Raw genomic sequence first — 18028 nt, forward strand, 5'->3', positions numbered from 1 at the left:
AAGCTAGATCCTAGGATGCTGGCCACACACAGTTCTGGCTCAGCCAACAACAGAATAAAAACCACATACATCTCTGGTTTGCTCTGGTTTCTCCAATCCTACCAGAGGAGCAATCATTGCCGGCCTCACATTCTGTTCTGCGGTCCTCACTGGGCTCTTTGTTCTGAGAAGGTCTGTTCTGAGCTGGTTCCCAATGCCTAGATACATTTCCTAAAGCTGCTGTCACAAAATACCACCAGCTTGGTGGCTTCAACCAACAGAAACGCACTGTCCCATAGTTCTGGAGGTAAGAAGTCCAAAATCAAGGTGTCAGCAGGCCACGTGCCCTCCGAAGACTCTACGGAACGTTCTTTGTCCAGTTTTTGATGTCGCCAGCAATCCTTGGCATCTCTTCCATACAGCTGGATCACTCCATCCTCTGCCTCCACTGTCACATGGCCTTTGCCCCACGGTCCCCCCCAGTGTCATTACATGGCCTTCCTGTAAGGATACCAGTCATTGGATTTAGGGCACACCTAATCTAGTATGACTTCATTTTAACTTAATTATATCTGCAAAGACTGCATTTCCAAATATCATCACATTCTAAAGTTCCAGGTGAGCATGAATCTTTGGGGGACACTATACAACTCAACCTAGTACCCAAGGCTGATGACCTGTGACAGAGGGAACTGGATGTCAGCGCCCAACTGAACGGCTCCATAAACTCAAACATGGCGGCTCCCGCCGACTGCAGCTTCTTCCCAGCCCACAGAACCCAAGTTTCTTCACACGTGTCCCCCACGCACCTACAATTAACACCACCACATTCTCACACTGCTTATTTTTAGGTCGAGGATGACTTTTATCGCCTTTCACAAAAATCTTTTTCACTGCTGATCCTCGCAAGACAGCAACAACAAAGCTCCATCCTACACTGGAGGTTTCAATGGTTGAACAATCTTGGAGCTAAGACCTCGCCTCCAGGCAGGGCCTTCCCTGATGGAAACATTGGTCTCGCACTGCGTTGTGATTTAAGAAGTGGCTCTTTGTTAAGATCCCGGTTATACAAGTGAAAAATACACCACCCACACAAGCAGCGAGACTGTCCGCCTGGTGTGACGGGGATATTTTGGGTGGTACTCTGGGGGAGTTATGAATGGGTTGGGCTGCGTTCCCTATTTTCAACTGTTAGCCAGTGGAAGCTGCTTTCCTCCTGGGGCAGGAACGAACCTGTTTGGCTGACGACACCTGTGCACAGAAAATACCACTTGCAGAGCCCGCTGGGCAGTATAAACATCGAAAAGACACCTCCAGAGACAGATAAAGTTGGCCCACAGTGAATGTGGACACTGGGATGATTTCTGAGGTGGTGAAGCAGAATCCTTGACCTCAAGGAACTGTGTGCGTGGTCAGCTGGATAATCAACAGCTTGTTCCGTTCTTACACGAGGAACCCAACATGTTCTCCTAGTAGCGGTAAAGACCCATTTCCCCGATTAGGCGCCTTTCCTGATAACACCACCACATTCTTATCCAACCCCGTTTCCTCCATTCACCTCCAATTCCTGGCCCTGCAAACTTATTAGAGGTGTTGCCTGATTCTTCAGCAAGTCTCTAACTATCCCAATAGGAGACATGACCTCACCATTTAGAAAATTAGTATAAACGCTCAGATAAAATAGTAACAAGATGTTTGCACTATCCTGTGGAAACAGCATTCATTCATCCACCGATATTCGAATGTCCAAAATGCTCTAGGAAATCTGCTAGGTACGAGGGCAACAGAGTGAATTAGGTAGGGTCTCTCCTCAGTCTCTGAGCTGCTACAAACAAAGTCACAGGTGGCCTGATCATGTCAGGCCAAAACTACTTGAAAAGAAAACCCAAGGAAACTTGCCTCCTATTTCAGGAGGGAATGTTCCTTGGGTGGGTCACGTGAGAGAATCCCCTTTGGAGTAAAATAGTTCCTCGTGGAGTAGTACGTAAAGTGCTGCATTTCTGGACGAGATAAAAAAGGCCAGAGCTGTTCTCAGGAGTGAGGCTTTACCTGCTTTGGTCAATACATCACTTGGCCATCAGAGAGATGCTGTCACCTTACCAAGCACAGAGAAGAGAGAGAGTAGAAGCCAGAAGTCAGCATTTAGAGAAGCGGGATAATGCTTCACTAACCCTGCTGTCATCACGTACTCACTCGAATGTGTTAATAAAATGAACACTTCAGGAAACCCAAAGCAGCAACTCCAATTTAAGAGATGATGTGAAGGCAAACTGTTGCCTTTTACAGAGACTACAGGAGTCTTGCTTGACAGAAGAGTGGTAATGTCAGATGGAGAAAAGGACGTCTGCTCTAGGAATCAGAAGAATCTTCTCCTACATCCTTCCTCCACCACTCACTAGCTTTGGGCCCTTAGGAAAGCTCTCTCGTTTCTCCAGGGTTAAATTTCCTAGGGAATGACAATGTCCGTACCAACATACTGTGCCCGAGACATGAAAGTCCCTCAGGAAATAAGTTATATGGGTCCTATGAAATAAATTCAGGAGGAAACGAGGCAATGGCAAATTACCACATTCTATTATGTATGAAATGAGTATGAGGTGAGAGGCAATACCACAAAATATTTATATGTGGTACTAATAGAAACTTGACATTTCTAAAGACCACAGGGATCTCCTCGTCTCCTATTATTATTTATGGAAAGACGAATGACACGTAGCCACATACATGTAGATGTATATATGTATATATACTTGTGTGTGTGTGTATATATATGTATACATATGTATGTATATGTATATATATATATATATATATATATATATATATATATATATACACACACACACATACACATACACAGAGAGAACATGCAATGACTTACACACATTACACTATATGTACACATATATAATCAAAAATATACATGAATGATTAATGCCTAATTTGAGGTCACAGAGGGTCCAGGGTAACAACAGAGACCAGAAGTACTTGGGTTGCTGGTTCTTCTGTCTTTAAACATCACATTCCAGACAAGTGTATTTTGGGGAACATCCACAGGTTCTTCTGAAATTGACTCACACTGGACTCTAGAGCACATGGATTTAAAAAAATTTTTTTAATGTTTATTACGTTTTGAGAGAGAGACAGAGACAGAGACAGCATGAGTGGGGAGCGGCAGAGGGGGAGGGAGACACAGAATCCGAAGCAGGCTCCAGGCTCTGAGCTGTCAGCACAGAGCCTGATGTGGGGATTGAACTCATAAACCGCGTGAGCATTACTGAGCCACAGCCAGACGATTAACCAACTGAGCCACCCCAGGTGCCCCTAACACACATGGATTTTGCTTTGGGACCCTTCCTCTCGATGTCTTAACAGGTAAATTAAATGTAAAGTCGTAATAGCAGTATAAGGCCCTTCCAGTTCAAGCTGCTACAGGAGAAATCAATGGTTATTTGAAGACTTTAAATAACCAAGTATGAAACAGTTGGGTCATTGCAAGAGAAACCAAAAATCCAGGTAAAAGTTTGAGTTTTTCCAGGGTTGAATAAAGTCTCACCTATGGTATTCAGAGGTTATTTTTCTCTTGTGCAAATTTGAAAAAATAAATAAAATGGACACAAACCATGCAACAGAAAAGTCTACAGGTATGCCTAAGAATGTCCCTTTCTTTCTTCCTTAGTATTAGCTTTATATTATCCAAATGGCAGTAGTATTGAATTCAATTAAACAAACATTTATGGAGCTCTTAATGTGTACCAGGCATCAGTCTAAGTGCCAGGGACATAATGGAATGGAATAATCGGGTGACTTTTTTGGTGAAGGGCTAAAGAGTAAATACGTCATACTCTGTCATAAGTAGCCGGCTCTGCTGTAGTGGCACCAAAGCGGCCTCATGGAGACTCTATTCTAAGGATGACACAACCAACATTCTGGGGTTAGAGACAGGCAACAAACAAAATAAGTGCAATTTATTTTTTTTTAATTTTTTAAGTTTATTTATTTTCAGAAAGAGTGCGGGGGTGTGGAAGCAGGGGAGGGGCAGAGAGAGAGGGAGAGAATGTCAAGCAGGCTCTGAGCTGTCAGCACACAGCCCAACGTTGGGTTCAATCCAACGAACCACGAGATCATGACCTGAGCCAAAATCAAGAGTCAGCTGCGTAACCGACTGAGCCACCCAGGCGCCCCCGAATAAACTGCAATTTAAAACAGGGTGATCAAGGTAGGCCTTATTGAGAAAGTGACTTCGTAACAAAGATTTGGAGTTGGTGAGAGAGTTATATTTGGGAGGACTGAAGGCACAAAAGCACTAACATGGGAAGAACCTGGAGGCCAGTGAGGCTGGAATAAAAGCAAGTGAGAAAAGAAGAGGAAAGGCAGATAGATCATGTGAGGTCTTGCAAACCATGTAACTGGAAGACACCGATGGAAGATTCTGAGAAGTGTGCTCTGATGTCTGTGTTAAAAGGATCACTGCTGACCAGATTGTAAGAGAGCAAGAGCGAAAACAGAAAGTTATTCTGGAAGATATTCTAATAATCCAGGTGAGAAGTCAGAGTGCCTGGACCAGGGTGGAAGAAATGGTATGAAGTCTGCAGTCCTGGTTGTATTTTGAGGGAAGAGCCCAAAAGAACTTCTGAAGGGTACATGTGGGATATTATGACTGTAGAGTTTTATTGGAAACTGCTAAAAACTTACCTTGCAATTGAATATAACACACAAGTTATTTAGCACATCGTGGATAAGTAAGTAAAAGTAAAAACAGAGAAAGTTAGGGTCAACTTCTGTTCTGTATTTCTAGCAATTAACACTGACACAATGACGAAGAAAACCCAATTCCTTTTAGATTCAGAAAACTTTCATTCTGTATCTACTCCAAATTATCATCATGAGGATTCACCTATGTTAAGTGGTTTCTAAGCAGTTTCTATCCGACAGAGTAAATCTGATGTGACTCTAGGCCAGTTGCTTGATCCTACAGACAATATATCCCAATACGAGTTCCAGCAATTCTAAGTGTGGCATCATGCTTAGTGAAAAAGTAGTTCTGTGCCAAATGTTCCGGAATACTTTAGCTCCTTCTCAGAGACTCAAAACACACAGTAAGATGGGAAAGACTCTGTAACCCTGCAGGAAAAAGAGTTTCTTTACCCACAAATCTATTTAACCCTAACCTTTTTCTCTTGCTTCCACCTTTTCTACTTGCTCCTATCCTGACTGGGGAAAACAAAAATTCCATGGACTCAAGATAAATAGAACATTTAACTTCTAGCCGAGAAAGAGAAACACTTCTCTTCTAGATCTAAGAAGCATTATACAACTTATTCCCAAATAATCTTGTCCTACTTATTTCACAAAGTAGTTGCAAATGCAACTACGTACACAGAAGTATTCTGCACACTGTCTAAGGTATCTAGCACATGGGCAAAGTAAGTGTTTTACATAAAGAAGAGAAGTCCAAGGAAAGATGCTTCAAACCAGGAACAAACAAAAATAGTCTGGGTTCCCACACAGGCTTAGAACACTGGAATAAAGGCAACCTTGAGACCGCAAAGCATTCCCAGTGACAAATACTCTCATCATTGTGCTGAAAAGGTCAGGTTATTTTTGTTAAAAAGCTACTCTTTGGAGAGAGTGACATTACCAAGATGGCAACATAGACTGTCCCTGACACTGTTCCCCTTCACAAGAACAACAAATGTTCCTGTAAGAGACACCACTGAGAAAACCCTAGAGCAGACAAAATTGACTTTAAACCAAAAACAGTAAAAGAAGAAAAGTTCATCATAAAATTATAAAGGGGTCAATCTATCACAAAGATTTAACAAATGTAAGCGTTTATGCACTCAAGAACGGAGCACCTAAATATATAAAGCAAAAGCTAACAGAGCTAAAAGGAAAAAGAAACAGCAATACAATAATATTTGGGGGTTTTAATAGTACACTCTTTAATGGTGGACAGATAACCCAGACAGCATCAATAAGGTAATAGCACATATGAACACTACTATAAGCCAAATGGACCTAACAGACATATATAGAACATTTTATCAGTCAACAACAGAGTACACATAATTACCAAGTGCACATGGAACATTTTCTAGGGGAGAACATGTGTTAGGCAACCAAAACAGTCTTAAGTCTTAGCAAATACAAGAAAACTAAAATCGTGTCAACTATCTTCTCTGACCATAATGGTATAAAACTAGAAATAACAGGAAGAAAACTAGAAAACTCATACATAAATGGAAATTAAACAACACTCTCCTGAACGACTGATGGGTCAAAGGGGAAATAAATTATTATTAGACAAATGAAAATGGAAACAACATACCAAAATTTATGAGATACAGCAAAAACAGATCCAAGAGGAAAGTACATAACAATAAATACCCATCTTGAAAAAAATCTCAAAGAAAGCACCCATCTCTATACCTCAGGGAACCAGAAAAACAAGAACTGAGCCCAAATTTAGCAGAAGTAAGTAAATAATAAATATCAGAGCAGAAATAAATGAAACGTAGAGCAGGAGTACAATTGAAACGATTGACAAACTTACAGTTAAAAAACAAACCAGAGTTGATGCTGTGAAAAGATAAATTTGGCAAACCGTTAGCTAGACCAAGGAAAAAAACAAAGGACCCAAATCAGCAAAATTGTAAATGAAAGAGACATTACAACTGATACCACAGAAATACAAAAGGTCATAAGGAATTACTATGAACTATATGCCAACCAATTAGACAACTTAGAAGAAGTGGAAAAATTCTCAGAAAAATGCAACCTACCAAGACTGAATCAGGAAGAAATAGAAAATCTAAACAGGCCAATTACTAGTAAGGAGATTGAATCAATAATCAAAAATTTCCCAAAGAGAAGTCCAATACCATACTGCTTTGCTGATGAATTTTACCAAACACTTAAACAAGAATTAACATCAAGCCTTCTTAAACTCTTCCAAAAACTCAGAGAGGAGTGAGCACTCTTGAACTCATTTTATTAGGCCAGCATTACCCTGAATGATAACAAAGCCAGAAGGGATAGTACGAGAAAACGACAAGTCAATATTTCTAATGAATATGGATAAAAAAATTCTCAATAAAATACTAGCAAAGTAAATTCAATAGCACATTAAAAGGTTAATTGATCATGATCAACTGAGATTTTAGTACATGTGCTGCCGAAGCAAGCACAATGATCAACTGAGATTTATCCTTGGGATGCAAGGATGGTTCAGTATACACAAATCAATAAATATGATAAATCATGTTAATACAACAGGAGAGAAAAACATATAATCGTCTCAAAACACACAGAAATAACTTTTGACAAGATTCAACATCCATTCATGATAAAAAAAAAAAAAACACTAAACAAATTAGGTATTAGGTATAGAAAGAACATACTAACAGAATAAAGGGCATATTTTCATGAAAAGCCTACAGGAAGTCCTAGCCAGGGCAATCAGGCAAAATAGATAAAAGACATCAATACTGAAAAGGAAGAAGTAAAACTGACTTTCTTTGTAGATGACATGATTTTATATATACAAACTCATGAAGACTCAACCAAAACACTGTTAGACCCTATCAATAAATTCAGTAAGGTTGCAGTATATGAAATTAACACACAAAATCAGTAGTATTTCTATACACTAACAACAAATTTTCTGAAAAAAAAAAATAAAGAAATCGATCTCATTTGTAATAGCATCAAAAACAATAAAATACTTAGGAATAAATTTAACTAAGGAGATGAAAATTTTCTACTCTAAAAACTGCAAAACAGTGAAGAAAGAAATCAAAGAAGACACAAATAAATGTAAAGGTATCCCATGTTCATGGACTGAAAGAATTTTTATTGTTAAAATGTCATACCACCTAGAGCCATCTATATAGATTCAATGTAATCCCCATCAGGATTCCAATGGCATTTTTTACAAAGGTAGAAAAAACAATTGTAAAATATATATAAAATCAGAAAAGACCCCAATAGCCAAAACAATCCTGAGAAAGAACAAAGTGGGAGGCATCACACATCCTGATTTCAAGCTGTATTATAAAGCTACAGTAATTACATAAAACTATAGTCATCAAAACAGTATGGTACTGATATAAAAATAGATACATAGATCAATGGAAAAGAATCAACAGTCCAGAAATAAACCCATGCATGTACAGTTAATGGATGTTTGACAAGGGAGCCAAGAACACCCAGTAGAGAAGAGATGTTGTCTTCAGTAAATGGTGCTGGGAAATTGGATATCCACATGTTAAAGAATAAAACTAGACCCCTGACATTAGTCAAAAAGGATTAAAGACTTAAATGTAAGACAAGAAACTCCTAGAAGGAAACATAGGAAAAAGGCTTCTTGACATGGGCAAAGATTTTTTGGATGGGACACCCCAAGTACAAGCGACAAAATTAAAAATACACGAGTGTAACTACATCAAACCAAAACACTTCTGCACAGCATAAACAACAATCAACAAAATGAAAAGACAACAACATACAGAATGGGAAAAAATACTGGCAAACTATATATCTGCTAAGAGGTTAATATCCAAAATATATGAAGAACTTATTCAACTCAAAAGCAAAAAAATCAAATAGTCCAATTAAAAAATGGGTTCTTCTATTCAAGAGCTTGAATAGACAATTTTCCAAAGAAGATATACAAATGGCCAACAGATGAAAAGGTGCTCAACATCACTAACCACTAACCAGAGAAATACAAATTGCAATCACAGTTAGATGACATCTCACACCTGTTAAGAATGGATATCACTGAAAAAGGTAGGAGATAACAAACACTGGCCGGATGTGGAGAAAAGGGAAGCCTCATGCACTGCTGGTGGGAATGTAAGTTGGTGCAGCTACTATGGAAGACAGTATGGAGGTTCCTGAAAAAAATTAAAAATAGAACTACTATATATTCATCAATTCTGCTTCTGCGAATATATCCAAAGAAAAAGAAAACACTATGTTGAAGAGAAATCTACATCCCCTTGTTCACAGCAGCACTATTTTTACAGTGGCCAAGGCAGGGAAGCAAGCTAAGTGTCCAGTGATAGACAAATGAATAGAGAAGATGTGGGGTATATACACAACAGAATATTATTCGGCCATAAAAAAAGAAAATCCTGCAATTTGCAACATGGATGGACCCCGAGGGTGAAATTAGAGAAATATAAACGCTGTGTGATCTCATTTATTTGTGAAATCTAAAAAACGAAAACAAACCAAACCATAGAAAAAGAGGTCATTTGAGGTTACCATGGGATGGGGAATTGGGTGAGAATACTCAAAAGGTACAAACTTCCAGCTATACGATCACTGAAGTCCTGGGGATGTAATGTCCAACAGAAGGACTTCAGTTAACATTGCTGTATGGTCTACTTGAAAGTTAAGAGAGTACGTCTTGAACACTCATCACAAGGAGAAAACTTTTTTTTTTAATCGATATGAAATGATGGACGTTAAATTATGGTGGTAATCATTTCACAATACGTGCAAGTCAAATCATGACGTTGTGCACTTTAAACTTACACAGTGCTGCATATCGATTATATCTAAATAAAACTGGCTAATAAAAACTACCTTGTAAGCTGTGGATAAAATGTTAATTAGGGTATCAAGTAACCAAAAAGAGTGTGTGGAAAAACATGTGAAAACCCACGTTAGTGACAAGGAAAAAAAAAAAAAAAAACACCCTGAGATTTTATACTATGCTTGAATTCAAATATATGTTATTTTCTGGACTGCTTAAGATATGCATTTCATCTTGAAAACAAATATTTAATATTTTTTTATTACAAAAGTATACATTATCACTATAGAAAATTAAAGTACAGAGTATTTAAAATTAAAAAAAAATAATAGATGATGGGGACTAAAGAGTACAGTTAACATGATGAGCACTGAGCAACATATAGAATTGTTGGGTCACTCACCTGAAACATAACACTGTATGTTAACTGTACTGGAATTAAAATTAAAAAAACTGAATAAAAATAAAAAAAAATTTAAAATATTTATTTTGAGAGAGTGCATGTGAGAGTGAAGAGGGGAGGGGTGGAGAGACACAAGGAGAGGGAGAATCCCAAGCAGGCTCTGAACTGTCAGCACAGAGCCCCAGTGTGGGGCTTGATCCCATGAACAGTGAGATCATGACCTGAGCTGAAATCAAGAGTTGGATGCTTAGCTGACTGAGCCACCCGTAGGTACCCCAAAATACAAAAATGTTTAAAAATAAAATTAAAAAGCAATCTTAACCCACCACAGAGAGATAAATGATCAACCATAAAATCCTGGTCCATTTCCATTTAATTTTTCTACATGTACGTATTACAAGCACAATTTCCTTTTTATACAACGAGGACCATATAATTTTTTAATTTTACTTTTTTTACTGAACTGGATAGGACATCTCCCATTGCCCTTAGATATTGTTCCGTAAGTTTAATGTCTTCAGAAAAGTTTGTCATGCGGATACATGGGGGGTGGGGGTAGGTATTCTTCCATGAGGGGTGGGGCAATGGCTTTACCCCTCATGTCCACTGTGTAAAGAGTTGAAAGGGCAATTTTCAAACACAGCTCTTTGCGCACATCTCTGACAGGGTCCTCAGGATAAATTGCCGGAAATAAAAATTCTGGGTCCGAGCACACAATTTTGAGGTTTTGCTACATGCTATCAAAATGCTAGCACCTTCCTGGAGAGAAATTTATATTCCCAACAGCAGGTGCCTAAGAACGTTTAGCTCATGTTACTCCCCACCACTAACTACGGCCTTGAAAAAATATTTGCACATTTCTCATTGTTACACATTTTTATTTTTGGTTTGATTTGTATTTTTTTGATTACCAGTGAGTTTGGACGTTTTTTCATGTTCCTTAGAGAGATTTCCTCTCTGTGAATTTATGTGTACTGCCTACATTTCTATTGAGACTGTTCATCTTTTAAAGAAATTATTCGTAAGAGTATATTGTGATATTTTTACTAATGCCTTGTTGCCACTTCACTTTTAGACAAAAGTCTTTCCAATCCACAACACAGGCATTGTCTTTCCTCCAGCATTATGAGCTAAAAAATCAGTTTAAACAATTCAGGCCGCCGCAAAGATTGCACCTAGAAAACTTCAGTCAGTCTTAACCCCAAACAGGTGAGGACACCTGGGGATTCCTTAGCCCACAGGAATGTTCTATCAAGACCTTTTCCAGAAACAGTGCCTGTGACCCATGGTCTTTCTGATTTAAATGCCACGTCCAACTCCTAAGTAATTCAGGATTCGTTGTTGTCGTGTTTTGATTCTGGCTTTTCCTACTTCCTGGCAGTCCTGGTCTTGGGGGTTCCGCTGTGAACGTGAAGGGAGGGGATACAGAGGTAGAGACGCCCCGATCTGTCTGACAGTGTTATGCCTTCACACTCCTTTTGTTCCAAGGCACTGGTGTTGGCAGGCCTCTTTAGCACAAGGGTCCTGTGCCTGGGTTTATTTTCACTTACATCCACATGACTGTTGGTAAGAACACAGCTGCCTATCACAGATGCTAAACAATCGGTTGTTTAATGACCCTGCTGCTGCGGTTTCTACCCCAGCAGAAAGTGGGGTGGGGGGAGCGCGTGCCCGTTTACACAACCTCACTGGCACCATCGAAGCCACGCGGAAGAATGCTCTGATGTGAGATTTTCTGCAGTGATGAGAAACATACTTGAGTTTTTCTCCCTCCGTTTCACAACTTTTGTCTACCAGCCACTGGCAGAAGTCACCATTTCTTCAGCTAAGAAATGCTGCTTTCCAAAATCCTTTGGCAGAGTCTCCCAGAGATTTGTTTTTCTGCTCCTTCCTAATTTAGAAACAGTCTTCAAAGGAAACACACACACACACACACACACACACACACACACACACACACCAACTAACCAACCTAACAAATCCATGTGAGAAGACACCAACTCTGATGTAATTTTGTATTTCTTTCCCACAAAGTTTCAGAGTTTATCATCTACAACCAATACAATCTGGACGGCATAGTTTGAAGGGAGAAGGTAAACAAAAATGTGTATACCCCCAGATCATTCTCTATTCAAGGAGCACCATGTGATACAAATTCAAGATTTTATTAAAAATTACTTGTAAGTTAACACAATACCTTGATGGTTAAGGAAAGCTTTTCACAAAGCAAAGTAATGAGTTCTGTGAATAAACAGAAGAGCGAACAGTGTTAGTGGTGACATTTAAGTGATCGCATGATTTTTTAATTATTCTTTTGAGAACATGCACCTTAGTGAACATCTATTCAAGGAGCTGAGGTCTGTGCCTCCTCTGGAATTTGCAGTTGAATTAGAGCTTTGTTTCCTGCCTTTGGCAGTGGTAAGGAAACAAATGGAAATGATTTTGAGAACTTATAAAAATCTACCACCTACCAAAAGCATGTTAAGAGGTGAAGTGGTAAGTGCTAGAAGGAGAGAGTGGAAAAGCGACACACACATTGTATTTATTGGTGACATACAGTAACAGGGAACAGAAGTAATAACAAGGAAGAGGAGTAACGAGAAGTCCAGCCCATGCCAACCCTTTATTTGTTCTTGGCTGTCAGGGGTTTCCGGCTGATCTTTTTCGATTTGTCATTATTTTTCTTCGGCGGTTCTGGGTTCGCCTGCATGTGTCTGCCGTAGAGGCTGAAAAGAGAGAGGAAGAAACGTGAGATCCACCTTGCTAACACAGGAAAAGCTTCTACTGGTAGGGCTTTGGAGAACAGATTATTATTATCCAGGAATATTCAGGAAGCCAGAGAAGACTAAAAGATGCCTTCTGCTGTCTCCGGCTCATACCTTTTATTTAGGAATTTGAAATTCTCTTCCACACGCGTGCACACACGCGCAGTGCATGATGAGGTCAATTCTGGACAAGTGTCCTGGAATTTCACGTTCACTGGGCAGAGTGTGACAACACCGAAGGCAGAAGAGATCTGGGGCTGTGAGAACCGGTAATGCTCAGCCCAGCTGTTCCGGAATGAAGCTCTAACGGCTGTGAGCGTTTAAGTCGACAATGACAAAAACTGGGTCGAACTGAAGAGACAGAGTGTCCATTTAGTGAAAAGTGAGCATCACGCCTGGCCGGAAAGCCCAGGGGCTGGATAATGTGACAGAGAGCAATGGTGTCCGAGCCTGCACAGGCTGCTCACACGTGATTGATGGCAGTGGGACGGCGACCACACATCAATGCCACGTTAATAAGTACCGTTGATTAAATGTTGACAAAGTACCCGACAATTACAGCGGGTGGCATTCATCCCAGAGCGACGCTAGCCTGTGGCGGCGAGGATTGAACCAAACGGCAGATAATAATTAATCGATAATTTATGAGTGCTTCTGATTAAACAAAATTAAAAGCCACCCTAAAATAAATACGGCTCAATCTTAACCCCCCTTATTGATGTAACTGTGTCCGAGAGAGAGCCTGGCGTGTGTCTCAGTTCCTCCAGGGAAAGGCAATGCCTGATCTGCCTGTTGTGATGGTCTTGTGCCAACTGAATGGGACGGGATGACACAAGAACTGACCTCCCGGCACAAGGTGTCCCTCGTTCTAAAGTCCACTCAAGGGGCACCTGGGTGGCACAGTCGGTTAAGCGTCCGACTTCAGCCAGGTCACGATCTCGCGGTCCGTGAGTTTGAGCCCCGTGTCAGGCTCTGGGCTGATGGCTCAGAGCCTGGAGCCTGTTTCCGATTCTGTGTCTCCCTCTCTCTCTGCCCCTCCCCCGTTCATGCTCTGTCTCTCTCTGTCCCAAAAATAAATAAACATTGAAAAAAAAATTTTTTTAACAATAAAGTCCACTCAAGGCATCGACACCTCTTGATGCTCGCACCCTGCCAGGCAAACTGGTGGCATTTACCAATGCTCTTGACTACGTGGACAGCATGGCTGGCAGGCCAAGGGATGGACCTAGCACACAGAGCTGGCCAACTAATGGACAGGTAGGGCGGGTTGACAGGTGATAGTGTGGTCTATCTACTCCAGAGGCTTCCGAATGTCTCCCTAGAAGTGCTCCAAGCAGGTCCCACCGGCAGTGGCCATGAAAATAGGTCTCTGCTCCCAAAGAGTTCAGAATGCAGGGTCTGGAGCTGGCAGCACGGACCTATGAGAAGCCAGGTCCTGGGAATGTTCTCCAGGTGAAGTGGGGGGGGGGGGTGTTGTTAACCACATGCCTGACAGGTAACATTAGAAACTGGAAGCTCGCTTTCAACTTCTGTAGAAATGAGCTTTAAAGACTCTTGCTCCTCTCACGGAGAAGCCCAGTCCTGCTCAGCCTGAGAGCGTGTCCCTACAGGAGAAACACCTCCTTCCCCAGGACAGCTTGTCCTCCGGGAAAATGGATCTTTTTGAAATCCACATGAGCCCCCCTCCCAATGCTCGTCACTTTAAAAAGGGCCACAGATGCCCCTGAAGTCTATGTCACGGACATTCAGACGTCCTGGAGCCCAGGAAAGGAACCACTGGTTTCAGCAGAGAGGAAGTTTCTGCCCAGCTGCCCTGCTGTTGCTGCCCCGACCCCACTGATGTCCCTGTCCCAGTTCCTGGGACTTGTGACTACCGACTTACACAGGCAAAGGGGCTCTGTGGAAGCAATTAAGCATCTCGGCGATGGCAAGATTGTCCTCTATTATCTGGGGACCCCCCCCTTCCTTCAGTCCTGCAGCATCTCTCCCACCACATGCATCAAACAGGTTAAAGAAACAGCCACAGTAGACTCATCTATTATATCCCTCAGCTTTAGCAACACATGCCCTGAAATGTACTTTTTCCTCTAACAGCCCCGGCCTAACCCCTCATCCCAGGATGCGGCTTTCTTTGCGTTAACACAGCAGTGTGGTGTGGGGTGTGCCCGGGAGGCCTCTGCTGTCCAAGCTCCTCTCACCCGGCATATGGCAAAGGTCTGATTTTGGTCTGTGCATTCATAGGTTCCCTCCAGCCTCAAGGCTCTCTCCTCTAGTTTGCAAACCCCTACCCCCAGAAGGGGGAACAGTATGCATGTTCTTGCTCACAGATAGCATTTAACTTTAAGGCTTACAAAAATCTGCAGAAATAGTTTCTGAACTGGGAAACCCGGCAACAGCGACACAAATAAGAGGTCAGAGGAGGGAAAAGAGAATAAAGATCTGATAAGGGCCCCACGTATCAATCACATCCTGAATGAGTAAGAGCCGAGGTGGGCACAGAAGGGTTCCCAGAAGAGGTGGGGGTTTCGCTGGGCCTGACGGTGGTAATCCAGCAAAGTCATTTTAGAAGGGGGTGCAAAAGCTGTTTGGAACTCAGCAAGGCTCCCCTTGTTAGGAAGGAACCGGAATGTTCCAATGTTTCAATGTCTGCCTTTTTATATTCAGACCCCACTGTGCCTGGATCTCCTGGGGCGACACAGCAAGTCCCTACAGAGAGCCAGATCAGAGAGAGCATTCCTGAACTTGACGTTGAAATCCTCCTTTTGCAAGTTATTAGCTGCTGACTCTGGGCAAATGATTAGCATCCCCCCCCCTCCCCATTCCCTCGCTGTGCCTCAGTTTCTTCATCTGTAAAAACAAAACAAAACAAAACAAAACAAAACAAAACAAAACAAAACAAAAAATGATGCTGCTTTCCTAGCAAGGAGGCTGCACTAGTGAAATAAGCCCAGTACCTGGGATGTCTACCAGAAGCGGTCAGTGGATGCTTCCTGAGACACAGGACTGATGTGGAGTTAGAGTCGGAGGGATTAAAGAAAGATAATTAAATGATTACTTCCTTAGGACTTTTTGCTCTGAAAAAAATGACATGGTATTTTCTATCAGTGCCAAACCCAAGTGTCTCTAGGAGAAAGGTTTTATTCCTCTCTGAAGAAAGCAACTAAGGCAGAACTAAATGCATCCCCCCCCCCCCCAGCACCCACCACCCACTTCCTCGGTGAGTCACTGCCAGAGCCAGGATGATGCCGTGTCCTCCCGGTGATCCCTTATTCCTCCAGCTGAGTGGGCAGAGGAGAGTGGTGATTTACTAAGTGGCCATTCCCACATGGAGACATCACTGGGGCAGAGCGGTAATGACAAGCATTTTAGGGTCCTAAGTCTGGGGTTCCATTCCTGGCTCTACCAGTGATTAGCCATGGGGCTTCCATTGTGAAAGTGTGGTAGGCAGAATAATGGCCCCCCAAAACAGGGACATTCTGATCCCTGAAACCTGTATCATAAAGGGACTCTGTGGAAAAGGTTAATTAAGGATCTAGAGCTGGATGATTACCCTGCATTTTCTTGGTGGGCTCAGTGTCATCACCAGGGTCTTTAGAACAGGGAGGCTGGAAGGTCTGAGTCAGAGAGATCTGAACATGGTACACTGATGGCTTTCAACGAGGGAAAGGGCTACCAGTAAGAAATGCAGGTAGCTTCTAGAAACTAGAAAGGCGAGGAAATGCATTCTCTCCTGGAGCCTCCAGAAGGAAGCTACCCTGAGGACACCCTGATTTCAGACTTCGGACCTCCACAACCATAGGAAGATATATTTGTTTTATTTTCAGCCACCAAGTTCATGGTACTTTGTTACCACAACAGGGGCCTAATACAGGAAATGGACCTCTCTGGGCCTCACAAGGCAGCCTGCAAGTGAGAAGTCTGCTTACCTTCAGCAGAGGAGGAATGGGAGACTTCTGGGGTAGCAGCTCATTGAAAAGAATGACAAGTTAAAAAACTGTTTCAAAAAGGACAAAGGATGTCCCAAAGGGGGCAGGGGAAAGGTTGCTGTTTCTATCAGAAGAAAAGGGAACAAGTGCAAAAACTGTCCTCTCTGCACTATAGAAGGATGGGACGCTCCCTGCTCCCTCTGTTGTCTGAAGCTAATGCCTTGGCCCATGTTTTGAATGGAACCAGATTTAACTTCTAGAGGTGAATGCGTGAGACGTGGAGAGGTCAATGCCTTTGAACGACGCTTCTCAAGGGGAGGGTGCACGCCACACCACACAAGGCCACGAGGGGAAGTACCAGGGTCCATTAGGAGGGAGAAGGAACAAAGCAGGAAGCAGAATCCAAGTACTTCAAGGTGGTTTCATGGGAAGGAAAGGACGGGGTTGAGTGGATTTAGGATTGCACAGTTTGAATAGTTCCCAGGGGCTCAAGGCTGTCATGGTGGTCTCCAGGTGTAGGGGACCTGGTCCTGGGGTGATTTAGGGCAGAGGAAATACTGGCTTGGAGTGTGAGTTTGATACAGAAGGTGGTCAGGTGTTGGCTTTGGATCGGTTGGTTTGCGTATCAAAGGCAAAGTAGCAGATAAGTTGGTCACTATCTCTAGGAATTAAGCTAGCCCTGGAAAGGGCAATGTCTCTCCGGCCAGCAAGACCTCCAAGATGTCAGAACATCATAAAAGACAGAAAATAAACAACATGACTAATCGATGCAGTCACGGCCTTCAGGACGGCTTCTGTCTTCCTGACCCTGTATCTTCCTCTCCTGACACACCTGCCTCTCAGCCTTCCTGAAGATGGCTTCTCTCTTGCCTCACCTGCTAGTTCTACCTCCTTCACCTGGGAAATACCCCACCAGCCCTCAGACCCTGGCACAAGGCACTTCCCAAGCCAGCATGTCTCCCTCATGCTCGGTTCAGGTGGCACCCATCTGGCCCCATGTGAGCCCATGGCACCCTGCCCGGGGGACCCAAGACAACAGACCTGGGGCTTCACTTACCTCTGCATTCTGGCACCCTGCTCGCCCTCAATGACGTGTGACCTTGGGAAAGTGACTACTTTCCGTAGTCAAAAGTCCTCATCCGCAAGGATGAGGGTGAAAATGCCCAGCTACCTTGGAGGGCTTGGGGGAAGATTAAATCAGACACAGAAAAGGTCTGGTCTGTGCAGGTACTTAGCAGATGTTCCAGAATGGCAGCTGCTGCCTTTAACCTCTCACAGGAGGTCCGAGACTCAGGCTAAGCTGGCCAGCCCCTTCCACTCGAGCACACAGTTGCCTTGGAGCACACAGCAGGTCCAGGAACGTGGCCCTGCCAGCTTGACAGTGGTGACAAAAGGAGCCTGGCTCAAG

At 42.5% G+C, this 18028-nt stretch overlaps 1 protein-coding gene across 3 annotated transcripts in view; it reads right to left on the bottom strand.

Annotated features, from left to right (window-relative positions):
- Positions 1–12078: 12078 nt before the first annotated feature.
- Positions 12079–18028, bottom strand: part of RSU1 (Ras suppressor protein 1) — a 203424-nt gene continuing 197474 nt past the window's right edge. For all 3 annotated transcript variants that reach the window (XM_045463386.1, XM_045463389.1, XM_045463388.1), the window contains one exon: positions 12079–12655. In XM_045463386.1, coding sequence (XP_045319342.1) covers positions 12553–12655 — 103 coding nt within the window. In that variant the 3' untranslated portion in view covers positions 12079–12552. The remainder of the gene's footprint in view (positions 12656–18028) is intronic.

Source organism: Leopardus geoffroyi, chromosome B4 (assembly GCF_018350155.1).
Source record: "Leopardus geoffroyi isolate Oge1 chromosome B4, O.geoffroyi_Oge1_pat1.0, whole genome shotgun sequence".
NCBI lineage: Eukaryota > Metazoa > Chordata > Mammalia > Carnivora > Felidae > Leopardus > Leopardus geoffroyi.